The 13,703-nt window shown below is 54.3% G+C and overlaps 2 protein-coding genes across 2 annotated transcripts in view; one reads left to right on the top strand and one right to left on the bottom strand.

The window, feature by feature from the left end:
- The window catches only part of LOC137341487 (mitochondrial 10-formyltetrahydrofolate dehydrogenase-like), a 145,659-nt gene extending 141,434 nt beyond the window's left edge, over positions 1-4,225 (top strand). Inside the window, exon 23 of the mRNA XM_068004594.1 lies at positions 2,126-4,225. Within this exon, the coding sequence (XP_067860695.1) occupies positions 2,126-2,181 (56 nt within the window). The 3' untranslated portion in view covers positions 2,182-4,225. The remainder of the gene's footprint in view (positions 1-2,125) is intronic.
- Positions 4,226-7,497: 3,272 nt separating this feature from the next.
- Positions 7,498-12,971, bottom strand: LOC137341488 (NOP protein chaperone 1-like). Its single transcript, XM_068004595.1, has 4 exons — positions 12,715-12,971; positions 10,999-11,082; positions 9,653-9,786; positions 7,498-8,634 (listed from the first exon to the last, which is right to left on the bottom strand). The coding sequence occupies exons 1-4, from the start codon at positions 12,800-12,802 to the stop codon at positions 8,446-8,448; spliced, it is 495 nt and encodes a 164-aa protein (XP_067860696.1). The 5' UTR covers positions 12,803-12,971; the 3' UTR covers positions 7,498-8,445.
- Between the last annotated feature and the right edge of the window lie 732 nt (positions 12,972-13,703).

The following is a 13,703-nucleotide window of genomic DNA, read 5'->3' as shown; positions in this document are numbered from 1 at the left end:
TGACCCTGGGGGACTTAGCATTGTCTGACTGACCCTGGGGGACTGAGCATTGTCTGACTGACCCTGGGGGACTGAGCATTGTCTGACTGACCCTGGGGGACTGAGCATTGTCTCACTGACCCTGGGGGACTGAGCATTGTCTCACTGACCCTGGGGGACTGAGCATTGTCTCACTGACCCTGGGGGACTGAGCATTGTCTCACTGACCCTGGGAGACTGAGCATTGTCTGACTGACCCTGGGAGACTGAGCATTGTCTGACTGACCCTGGGAGACTGAGCATTGTCTGACTGACCCTGGGAGACTGAGCATTGTCTGACTGACCCTGGGGGACTGAGTATTGTCTGACTGACCCTGGGGGACTGAGTATTGTCCGACTGACCCTGGGGGACTGAGCATTGTCTCACTGACCCTGGGGGACTGAGCATTGTCTCACTGACCCTGGGGGACTGAGCATTGTCTCACTGACCCTGGGGGACTGAGCATTGTCTCACTGACCCTGGGGGACTGAGCATTGTCTCACTGACCCTGGGGGACTGAGCATTGTCTCACTGACCCTGGGGGACTGAGCATTGTCTCACTGACCCTGGGGGACTGAGCATTGTCTGACTGACCCTGGGGGACTGAGCATTGTCTGACTGACCCTGGGGGACTGAGCATTGTCTGACTGACCCTGGGGGACTGAGCATTGTCTGACTGACCCGGGGGACTGAGCATTGTCTCACTGACCCTGGGGGACTGAGCATTGTCTCACTGACCCTGGGGGACTGAGCATTGTCTCACTGACCCTGGGGGACTGAGCATTGTCTCACTGACCCTGGGGGACTGAGCATTGTCTCACTGACCCTGGGGGACTGAGCATTGTCTGACTGACCCTGGGGGACTGAGCATTGTCTGACTGACCCTGGGGGACTGAGCATTGTCTCACTGACCCTGGGGGACTGAGCATTGTCCGACTGACCCTGGGGGACTGAGCATTGTCTCACTGACCCTGGGGGACTGAGCATTGTCTCACTGACCCTGGGGGACTGAGCATTGTCCGACTGACCCTGGGGGACTGAGCATTGTCCGACTGACCCTGGGGGACTGAGCATTGTCTGACTGACCCTGGGGGACTGAGCATTGTCTGACTGACCCTGGGGGACTGAGCATTGTCTCACTGACCCTGGGGGACTGAGCATTGTCTCACTGACCCTGGGGGACTGAGCATTGTCTCACTGACCCTGGGGGACTGAGCATTGTCTCACTGACCCTGGGGGACTGAGCATTGTCTCACTGACCCTGGGGGACTGAGCATTGTCTGACTGACCCTGGGGGACTGAGCATTGTCTGACTGACCCTGGGGGACTGAGCATTGTCCGACTGACCCTGGGGGACTGAGCATTGTCCGACTGACCCTGGGGGACTGAGCATTGTCCGACTGACCCTGGGGGACTGAGCATTGTCCGACTGACCCTGGGGGACTGAGCATTGTCCGACTGACCCTGGGGGACTGAGCATTGTCTCACTGACCCTGGGGGACTGAGCATTGTCTCACTGACCCTGGGGGACTGAGCATTGTCTCACTGACCCTGGGGGACTGAGCATTGTCTTCAGGTGAAGTAGGATAAGATGATGGGAAATAATTGGACCAGTCCACACTTCAAGGTTGTTCTAACCGTATTTTTATATACTGTCTTGTCTTTGTATTATTGCTTATAGTTAAATAGCAAAAGTTATGGCAATTTGGGAAGCAGGGGAGTAGAGTTGGTTGGAGGGAAGGAGTTTCTCTGCAATACAGGCTGAGGAGCTGGAAGATGCAAAACTGCAATGCCAGCACTGGCAGGAGAGTGCAAGTTTACATAGGCAGTTCCCATTATAAATCTGAACATAGGAATTGATAATGGGAAAAAGTTCACACAAAAGTGCAACAAGAATGTGACATGAGCTTCGTGGAAGGGGAGAGGCACTGGTAGCTATGAGATATTGATATGGTGTTGTTTTTAACTACAGATTTTCCATAATTGTACAATGAACTAGTCCAGGGAAGTATAGGCAGTTTGTGAATTCACTCTGCATCCCTCCAGTTTACCTGCATTCCCTTTATCTGAATAATTTTTGTAAGTTTCCTATTCTTCTGTTTTTAGGCGAGGAAGCTCTTCATGAATATCTCCGAACAAAAGCTGTGACTGTGGAGTATTAGATCCTCATTACAAGAATGATATCCCTTTCTCACCAACCATGCTTCATCCAGTATTCAGCACTAGGGTACAACAGAACCTTACAGATTCAGCACTAGGGTACAACAGAACCTTACAGATTCAGCACTAGGGTACAACAGAACCTTACAGATTCAGCACTAGGGTACAACAGAACCTTACAGATTCAGCACTAGGGTACAACTGAACCTTACAGATTCAGCACTAGGGTACAACAGAACCTTACAGATTCAGCACTAGGGTACAACAGAACCTTACAGATTCAGCACTAGGGTACAACTGAACCTTACAGATTCAGCACTAGGGTACAACTGAACCTTACAGATTGGACACTAGGGTACAGCTGAACCGTAGATTCAGCACTAGAGTGCAACTGTAACTTATCTGCCTCTTAGTCATGGCACCCCAAAGAGAAACAAAAAACATGTCCACAGTTACATTGCTGATGCTTTAACATCTCCATGTGCCTCGATGTCTTATCAAATGGATCTCAAATATCACTTCTTAGTGTTAAAAGTTGTCAAAAGTATAAGATTTTTAATAATTATGTAAATTTAATGAAGTTAAAACATAATTTCTCAATGTTCACCAAAATCTGGTATGGATTAAATAGCTCTGAGAAGTGGTGACATCAAATCATAAGCATTTTATTTCATTAATTGTAACAAAAATACATTTTCATATGTTGCTTTATTTTGTCCAAATGCTGCGCCAAGTTTCACTGTAGATTTATTTGTAGATGATAACAATGAAGTGCCCTTAATTTGGATCTTTTTACAGTGAGGATAGAAGTCACCATCATAGCATTTGAACTATGCACATAAGCTTTAAATCAGAATAATTTCAACATTTTGTACCTCTAAATTCGAACACCTGCTCTCGGGGAATGCTGTATGTCCACTCAGTGAGGCATATGTATGAAGATTGTGCTCTGCAATTTGGTTAATCCAGTATTCCCATGTGTTTCTAAAGTATGTTACATATACTGTTCAAACGGTCTATTCAAGAACACTTGGTTCTTTTATGCATGAACTAGGTTTGCTTTTGCATGAAATCCTAAACCAGCAATAGATTTGCTTTGCTCATAACCATTTCCTGTCAGTCTGAAGGATCCATCGAAAGGATCTCGAAATGCTCTTTTATGTTTCCTGTCGAAAAATCGCAGACTTTTATTAATTGAGAAAAACTAACCTAAATACAGAATGTTTGAAATTGGGATGGGGGTTCTTGGATTTATAGTGCGACAATAAATTGTTTTTGGATTGGAAACCCCGAGAAGGTAAAATCTATTGGTATTGTCGCCAAGGCTTCTTCAACAGCACCTCCCAAACCCATGACCTCTACCACCTAGAAGGACAAGAGCAGCAGGTACATGGGAACAACACCACCTGCACGTTCCCCTCCAAGTCACACACCATCCCGACTTGGAAATATATCGCCGTTCCTTCATCGTCGCTGGGTCAAAATCCTGGAACTCCCTTCCTAACAGCACTGTGGGAGAACCTTCACCACACGGACTGCAGCGGTTCAAGAAGGCGGCTCACCACCACCTTCTCAAGGGCAATTAGGGATGGGCAATAAATGCCGGCCTCACCAGCGACGCCCACATCCCATGAATGAATAAAAAAGATACAAACGGACATACAAAATTGACGGGCAGGAGAAACCAGCTGGTCCATCAAGCCTGCCCCACACTCAAGATGGCCGGAGCATTGTGACCAGATCCTTTAACGTCTTCCCTCCCTCTCACTGCCGTGTAAACTCCCTTTTGAAGGCAGAGTCAGCACCCACACCAGCCGGCAGTGTATTCCAGAGGCTCACTATTCTCTGGGAAAAGAAGAACCGCCCAACATCCAGTCTGTTCTACTCTTACACAGTTTAAAGATCCTTTAATGTATGTATTCACATTTCTCTTGTAAGAATTTATTCATCATGTATGTAAAAATTCCCAGTCCCAGTCTGAACATGCATTGTGTGATTTTATTGAGTGAGAGTAAAGCTTTGTTGTGCATTCTGACTGAGGTCAAACCTGTTTTCTGTCACCTTTCCACTGCTTTTAATGCAGGGTAGTTGCTGCTTATGGTTTGCACCAGTCGGCATTGGCTGTTTGACCACACGAGTAAGCCCACTAGTTATAAGGGGTGATTGTGGGAGACGGACAGACCGTGGTTCTCCTCCCATTCATTTTAAAGCTGAATAATACTTAAATTCTTTGCACGAATTTTTCCCTTACAAACTATGAAGTTTGTAATTTCCTTTTCAGTTTAAAGTGAATTGTGGATCATTGACTCCATCGGGGCCGGTAAGTGATTGGGAAAGTAAACGGTTACATTGCGGCTCTATAGTTTAATAAAAGGTTTCCACTGCCTGTGTGAGGCGGGTTGTCATTTGGAGAGCCCCGTTCTCCGCGTCTCGATTCTGGGTGGGCAGGCTCACCGCCGCTTGGCATCTCAGTGCTGCGGAGAGAGGGTGAGGAGAGGAGGCACTGGGGCACTGGAAGGACTGTGCTCGGCTCCCCTCCCAGCTGATGTATTCTCGGCCCGGGGATTAGGATACTGCTCGTGTGAAGAATAAACACCAGCTCGCACTGATTGGGCCAAATGGCTTGTTTGCACATTTTAATTTATTTATAATTCCACAAAGGAAGCAGGGAATATAGTGAAATACCAGTATATATCTCAGCTCTTGTATCAGGATTGTTGGTTACGGAATGCTGAGACTATAGTGTAAATTCAGGGAGCACCAAACTCCCAGTCACACTGCCGGCACTGAGAAGGGTCACTGTCCTGTCAGCTTATTTTGACTCAATAAATAAATCTCCCAGTAATGCTTTCTCAGCTTTGCCTTTCCTAACGTTACAATGAGTGACTCTGCCTCCTGCTCATATCAGTTTTAAACAGAACCGGCGGTTGCTTTATCAGGAATAGTTTTCCAAGTTCACGTTCCCAGAGGTGTTGAAATTCACCTGCAGAGTACAAGCTCAGTGACTTGTCATCGCACACCGGGGAAACGGTATCAAACTCCTGACGCGTAGGAGCAGACAGCTTCACTCTGCCCTTCCCCACCAAACACCACCACCTGAGCATTGAGGGATGGGCAATAAATGGGGCATTGCCAGCGACACCCACAACCTCAGAACAAAGAAAAAAACTTTCAAACAGCCATCATGGAAACTGATGGATGAGGGCCTTCAGTTATGTGGCGGGAGTAGAGAAGCAAAGATTGTTCTCCTTCGAGCAGAGAAGGTTAGGAGGGGGTTTAATAGAATAAATAAAGAGAAACTGTTTCCTGGCAAAAAGGTCAGTCACCAGAGGACACAGATTAAAGATAATTGGCAAAAGAAATGAGAATTTTTTTTACACACAGCAAGACATTGGCTAAGTGACAGGAAACAGAGAGTAGTGGTGACCGGTTGTTTTTTGGACTGGAGGGAGGTGTACAGTGATGTTCCCCAGGGGTCAGTGCTGGGACCACTGCTTTTTTTGATATATATTAATGACTTGGACTTGGGTGTACAGGGCACAATTTCAAAATTTGCAGATGACACAAAACTTGGAAGGACAGTGAACAGTGAGGAGGATAGTGATAGACTTCAAGAGGATATAGACAGGCTGGTGGAATGGGCGGACACGTGGCAGATGAAATTTAATGCAGAGAAGTGCAAAGTGATACATTTTGGCAGGAAGAACGAGGAGAGGCAATATAAACTAAATGGTACAATTTTAAAAGGGGTACAGGAACAGAGAGATCTGGGGGTATATGTACACAAATCATTGAAAGTGACAGGGCAGGTTAAGAAAGTGGTGAAAAAAATCATACGTTATCCCGGGCTTTATAAATAAAGGCATAGAGTACAAAAGCAAGGACGTTATGATGAACCTTTATAAAACATTGGTTCTGCCACAACTGCAGTATTGTGTCCAATTCTGGGCACCGCACTTTAGGAAGGATGTGAAGGCCTAAGAGAGGGTGCAGAAGAGATTTACTAGAATGATTCCAGAGATGAGGGACTTCAGTTACGTGGATAGACTGAAGAAGCTGGGTTTGTTCTCCTTTGAACAGAGAAGGTTGAGAGGAGATTTGATAGAAGTGTTCAAAATCATGACTGGTTTAGATTAAGTAAATAAAAAGAAACTATTCCCATCGGCGGAAGGGTCAAGAACCAGAGGACACAGATTTAAGGTGATTGGCAGAAAGAACCAAAGGTGATGTGAAGAAAAGCTTTCTTACACAGCGAGTGGTTAGGATCTGGAATGCACTGCCTGAGGGGGTGGTGGAGGCAGATTCAATCATGGCTTTCAAAACGGAATTAGATAAATACTTGAAGGGAAAAATATTGCAGAGCTATGCTAACTAGATAGCTCTTACAAAGGCTCAATGGGCCGAATGGCCTCCTGCTGTAATCATTCTATGATCTGGAATGCACGGCCTGACAGTCTGGTAAAAACTGATTTTAAAGATCCGTTGCTAGCAACAAAGAATGTTTCGATTCATTCATTGTTGATAGGTGGCTATTCTGGGTTAATTAAACCATGAGAAAAGTTCTGGATAAGGAATCAGAGACGCCCTGAGGAAATTCACCCCCTTCATGTATTTTACAATTCCTGGGTTATGCTATCATGTAAACAGATGGTAGGCAGTAAAAGGCACACTCTGGATCACAGAGAACTTGAGGTCTGCCTACAGAACACGAGAGAACATCCAGCACAAAACCTGAAACCTGTGACAGCTGTTCAAAGGGCCAAAAGAACCTTCAACACAGCAGCAGGAGGAGGAGGAGGAGGTGACGATGTGGAGGGTACAGGGGAGAAGTAAATCCTGTCCCCACCTTGTTATCCAGCTCCAGGACACGTGACACAAAGACCACCATTAAACAGGTATCTCAGAGTCTTCGAGTCCTGGGATAGGACCACTGCTGTGCGCCATATACATAAATGATTTGGACTCAGGAATTGAAGGTATGGTGTAGTAATTTGCTGATGATACTAAATTGGGGAAATATCAAATAATGTGGAGAATGCACAAAAATACAGGAAAACACAAACAGGCTTATAGAGTGGGCAGATAAATGGCAAATGAAATTCAATACGGCGAGTGTGGTAGGTGGAATAAGGCCACTTAATCCTTGGAAGTTAAGAAATGAAATGGGGTAGGATTGCCTGTGCTGGAATCCCGTTTACTCACTGGCTGTGTACGCTGCAATAACGCTGCACTATCCAGAGTGCCGGGTAATTGGCCTTTGGTCCCACACTTCAGGCCACACTGAGCAGTACGATGGTTTGGAATAATTACAGGACACATTATTGTGAATGTTAAATCAGTTTGCACAATGTATTAAATACAGCTAGTACATTTTTTGAGAACTTACAGGAATTTGCATCCACGACCTGTAGGAATGAATTAAATTATCTACCAGCTCGTAACATTACGGGATGCCTCAGACTGCTTAGCAAGGTGAGATTTCACAGATCATTGTCTCTGAAGAACAGTGGGTTCATTTGCTGCAACACTCCCTCCAGCAGTGTGAGCTGTGATGTGCTGTTGGTTATCACTTTAATGTCACTTTTTTCTAAAGTTTCAACTCTTTTCATTGATTCAGTTTTCATCTAATAAGGACACTTATTGTCGATCTGTTTACAACACTTTCTAATTCCAGCCAGAAAGAACCATCAGACTCCCTTAAATGGGCAGCAATTACTGAAGTGGAACCCACCTATTTCCTGGTCATTGCTGAGTTTAACTCTGAATCCAAGCTTCATCGGATTAAAGGGAGGCCCTGTCGCCGATCCAATTCGAATATGATTAGCAAAAGAGAGAAAAGCGGGAACGCCCTGCTCCGCCCGGGAACGCCCCGCTCCGCCCGGGAACGCCCCGCTCCGCTTCCAGTGGCAATCTGCTCTGCTCAGTTGTTGAAAGTGCAGAGGCTGATATAAGACATAAAATAACATCTGGGATGAGCTGCTTTGCCCGACAGCTGCTTATTAATTTCCATCCTTTTGCAAGATGATTGGTTAGAAACCAGTACCTTCATCTCCTGGGATTGCCCTGCTGGTGTTAGTGATCAGCATTGATCCATTCAGGGATGGTATTTGTTTGCTGCTGAATCCAATGTGATCCTTACCTGTGAAACTGTGGACTGAACAATACAATTCTATTCTCGGACATAATTCAGCTGATATCACATCCGTGTCCTCCCACCCCCTTTATACAGCAGTAAATAAATGTCCCAAGTCCTGCCCCTCAGGCAGTTACTCAGTGTCATCGCCTGACACAACTTCGATTTTACTTCTCCGCTGTCCCTGGGTTCTGGGTAGTTTGAGATTCACTTCTGTCACTTCCCCAAACTGCTCACTGTCGGAGTGAACACTCTCACACTCAGACATCACCTCGTCCGCTCCACCTTCATCAGAGCCGCTCATTTCAAATAGAGACACGTTCTGAAAGGGGCAATGGATATGGAAAGGGTCAGAGAGAACTTCTACAGCAACAACTTGCCATTCGATAGATCTTTGGGGGGGTTAATGGGAGAATGGAGAGAGAGGAAGTCATGAGGGGAGGGCCTGGGGGGGGGGGGGAGAGAGGGCCTGGGGGGGGGGGGGAGAGAGGGCCTGGGGGGGGGGGGGGGGGGAGAGAGGGCCTGGGGGGGGGGGGGGGGGGGGGAGAGAGGGCCTGGGGGGGGGGGGGGGGGAGAGAGGGCCTGGGGGGGGGGGGGGGGGGAGAGAGGGCCTGGGGGGGGGGGGGGGGGGAAGAGAGGGCCTGGGGGGGGGGGGGGGGGGGGAGAGAGGGCCTGGGGGGGGGGGGGGGGGGAAGAGAGGGCCTGGGGGGGGGGGGGGGGGGGGGGAGAGAGGGCCTGGGGGGGGGGGGGGGGGGGAGAGAGGGCCTGGGGGGGGGGGGGGGGAGAGAGGGCCTGGGGGGGGGGGGGGGGAGAGAGGGCCTGGGGGGGGGGGGGGGGAGAGAGGGCCTGGGGGGGGGGGGGGGGGGGGAGAGAGGGCCTGGGGGGGGGGGGGGGGAGAGAGGGCCTGGGGGGGGGGGGGGGGAGAGAGGGCCTGGGGGGGGGGAAGAGAGGGCCTGGGGGGGGGGGGGGGAGAAGAGAGGGCCTGGGGAGGGGAGAGAGGGCCTGGGGGGGGGGGGGGGGGGAGAGAGGGCCTGGGGGGGGGGGGGAGAGAGGGCCTGGGGGGGGGGGGGGGGGAGAGAGGGCCTGGGGGGGGGGGGGGGGGGGAGAGAGGGCCTGGGGGGGGGGGGGGGGAGAGAGGGCCTGGGGGGGGGGGGGGGGAGAGAGGGCCTGGGGGGGGGGGAAGAGAGGGCCGGGGGGGGTGGGCGAGGGCGAGAGGGACGGGGGGGCGAGCGAGCGGGGTGGGGGGGCAGTGGGACTATGACTACCAGCAATTCACAGGGAATCCATGAGGGAGTATGAGCAGCACCTCGCTGTGTGATCTGACCGAGCTCCTCACTCACCATTTCAATGATCTTTGGACAGTTCTCGATGTTCTCAATATCAAACTGACGAGCATCTGTTGTCTCCATTTGTTTCCTGAGCTCCTCGTTGGCTTTGGCCATCTGTGGCAGGAAACTCTGCAGTTTGTCCAACACTAGAAGCAAAGCAGCACAGCCACACGAGATTTTAACACACGGAGTCTGTCCAGAGATCGCGGAATGATTTAACTTGTGGATTTGTTTTTATTTGTGGCAGACAGTGGTAAAGCTGCAGTTATTTCCCATTGCTTGTTGGTGGGTCACCTGAACTGAGCAGCTGAGCACATGGTGTGGAGCAGGACCAGACCTGGGGGCGGGGGCCAGACCTGGGGGCGGGAGCAGGACCAGACCTGGGGGCGGGGGCGGGGGCGGGGGCGGGGGCGGGGACCAGACCTGGGGGCGGGGGTCAGACCTGGGGGCGGGGACCAGACCTGGGGGCGGGGACCAGACCTGGGGGCGGAGGCGGGGGGCGGGGACCAGACCTGGGGGTGGGGGCGGGGGCCAGACCTGGGGGCAGGAGCAGGACCAGACCTGGGGGCGGGGGCCAGACCTGGGGGCGGGGGCGGGGACCAGACCTGGGGGCGGGGGCGGGGGCCAGACCTGGGGGCGGGGGCGGGGGCCAGACCTGGGGGCGGGGGCGGGGGCCAGACCTGGGGGCGGGAGCAGGACCAGACCTGGGGGCGGGGGCGGGGACCAGACCTGGGGGCGGGGGCGGGGGTCAGACCTGGGGGCGGGGACCAGACCTGGGGGCGGGGGCGGGGACCAGACCTGGGGGCGGGGGCGGGGACCAGACCTGGGGGCGGGGGCGGGGGCCAGACCTGGGGGCGGGGGCGGGGGCCAGACCTGGGGGCGGGGGCCAGACCTGGGGGCGGGGGCGAGACTTGGGGGCGGGGGTCAGACCTGGGGGCGGGGGCCAGTTGTGATTTCCTGGTGCCAGTCCCACCAAGCTCACACTTTGACACGGTGGGATTCACACTCTCAGCCTCTGGGCTGCTGGTCCGGTTCCTGAACCCCTCGATACTGTAGGGCCTGTGGTCTCCCCACCTTCTGGTTTATATCCCTCAGTCCCCAAGTTCCAGCTTCTCAGTGACTGAAGAGTTAATAATTCAGTTCAGTAATTCCCACAGTGATCATTTTGTTCATGTCTAAACCCACTCGAACACTAACTCTACCAATACAGTTTAAGGTGAAATAATCTGTTAATAAAACACAGGATGTGTCAGGAAAGTATGTGATTGTAGCAAGAACTTTAACGTCAGTCACTCCTCGTGCTGTGGAGTTTGACTCAGTCCCAGTATAGAGGCAGGAGCTGCAGCTGATAGACTCACCCCCACTCCGGGGCACCCTCACCATCCGGGGAGGGGCAGAGGTGCTGGGACTTCCTGCATTGATCAGAAGCTTCTGGTTAAAACCTGGGGACAGAAAAGAGCAGAGTTTAAATGTGACATCTCACCGAAGGACACAAAGTACACGGTCTGTCCATCAGGACAAAGGGCATCGGGGACATCAACATGGGGGGGGGACATCAACATGGGGGGGGGACCATCAACATGGGGGGGGGGGGGACATCAACATGGGGGGGGGACATCAACATGGGGGGGGGGGACATCAACATGGGGGGGGGACATCAACATGGGGGGGGGGACATCAACATGGGGGGGGGGGGACATCAACATGGGGGGGGGGGACATCAACATGGGGGGGGGGACATCAACATGGGGGGGGGGGACATCAACATGGGGGGGGGGGGGGGGGACATCAACATGGGGGGGGGGGACATCAACATGGGGGGGGGACATCAACATGGGGGGGGGGACATCAACATGGGGGGGGGGGGGACATCAACATGGGGGGGGGGGGGGACATCAACATGGGGGGGGGGGGGACGACATCAACATGGGGGGGGGGACATCAACATGGGGGGGGGGGACATCAAGATGGGGGGGGGACATCAACATGGGGGGGGGGGACATCAACATGGGGGGGGGGACATCAACATGGGGGGGGGACATCAACATGGGGGGGGGGGGGGACATCAACATGGGGGGGGGGACATCAACATGGGGGGGGGACATCAACATGGGGGGGGGACATCAACATGGGGGGGGGACATCAACATGGGGGGGGACATCAACATGGGGGGGGACATCAACATGGGGGGGGGGACCATCAACATGGGGGGGGGACCATCAACATGGGGGGGGGGACCATCAACATGGGGGGGGGGGGGACATCAACATGAGGGGGGGGGGACCATCAACATGGGGGGGGGGGGACATCAACATGGGGGGGGGGGACATCAACATGGGGGGGGGGGGACATCAACATGGGGGGGGGGGGACATCAACATGGGGGGGGGGGGGGACATCAACATGGGGGGGGGGGGGGGACATCAACATGGGGGGGGGGGGGGGACATCAACATGGGGGGGGGGGGGGACATCAACATGGGGGGGGGGGGGACATCAACATGGGGGGGGGACATCAACATGGGGGGGGGGGGGACATCAACATGGGGGGGGGGGACATCAACATGGGGGGGGGGGGGACATCAACATGGGGGGGGGGGGGGACATCAACATGGGGGGGGGGGGGACATCAACATGGGGGGGGGGGGGGACATCAACATGGGGGGGGGACATCAACATGGGGGGGGGGGGGACATCAACATGGGGGGGGGGGGACATCAACATGGGGGGGGGGGACATCAACATGGGGGGGGGCCCCGGTGAGGGGGGGGGGCCCCGGTGAGGGGGGGGGCCGGGGGCCGGGCCGCGGGCGGGAGGAGCCGCCGAGTTTCCCTCAGACACGGACCCACGAGGCGGCTCCTCAGCAGCAAACCCGAGGACGGGAGAGCGGCGCCGGGTAGCGGAATCCGGCGGCCGTCAGGGAGAGCCCGAGGCCTCCCCGCACTCACCGGGCCCGAGCCCGAGGCCTCCCCGCACTCACCGGGCCCGAGCCCGAGGCCTCCCCGCACTCACCGGGCCCGAGCCCGAGGCCTCCCCGCACTCACCGGGCCCGAGCCCGAGGCCTCCCCGCACTCACCGGGCCCGCTTCCCGCCCTCAGCAGCTCCGCCGACCGCCTCGCCTCCCGTCTCCCGGCCGGAGCCGCGCCGCTGCCGCTGGCCGCCATCCGTGTGAGGCCGAGGCCGAGGCCTCCCACCCGCGGTGTGTGAGCGACAGGCCGCCCCCTCCCGGCCGGAGGAGCCGCCACACCGGGCCCGGGCCCCGGGACTCTCCCCCCGCCGGGAGCCCAACCCGGAGACCCCTGGAAACCCGGCCAGGGTCAGGGGGAGGGGTCAGGGGGTCACAGGGTCAGGGGGGGGGTCTCAGGGTCAGGGTCAGGGGGTCACAGGGTCAGGGGGGGTCACAGGGTCAGGGGGGTCACAGGGTCAGGGGGTCTCGATGGGGGGGGGGTGGATTCTGGTCAGAGGACTCCTTTCCCCGGTCTCCTCCACCCGCCCATCAATGACCTTCCTCCATCCTCAGCTCATTGACAATTCCCCAGGGTTCAGCTCCATTCACAATCTGACGGTAATGAAGCAGCTCACACCGGGGCCGGACCCCACCCCACCCCGGCCGGGCCGGACACCGGGGCCGGACCCCACCCCACCCCGGCCGGGCCGGACACCGGGGCCGGACCCCACCCCCACCCCACCCGGCCGGGCCGGACACCGGGGCCGGACCCCACCCCGGCCGGGCCGGCAGTGACCGGTAACGTTCCCACCACATCTCCAACAAGAAAAAGCCCGACCACCATCTCCTTGCCCATTGAGCAGAAGCTGAGCTGGACGAGCCACATCAACACTTGTGGATACAGGAGCAGGGCAGAGGCGGGTTACTCTGTGACAAGTAGCTCATCACCTGACCCTCCACTCCACCATTGATGGAATTCTCACCACTCATCGGGATGATTGCAGCTGCAAGAAAATCAATGCCATCCAGGACAGAGCCATTCACTTCATTTAAGCCATTGGACCCAATACCCACCCCATTCTTTATCAGTTCACTGTGGCTGCAGTATGTGCAATCTA

The sequence above is a fragment of the Heptranchias perlo genome, chromosome 24 (genome assembly GCF_035084215.1).
Source record: "Heptranchias perlo isolate sHepPer1 chromosome 24, sHepPer1.hap1, whole genome shotgun sequence".
NCBI classification, from domain to species: domain Eukaryota; kingdom Metazoa; phylum Chordata; class Chondrichthyes; order Hexanchiformes; family Hexanchidae; genus Heptranchias; species Heptranchias perlo.
This window is presented reverse-complemented; position numbering and strand designations above follow the sequence as displayed.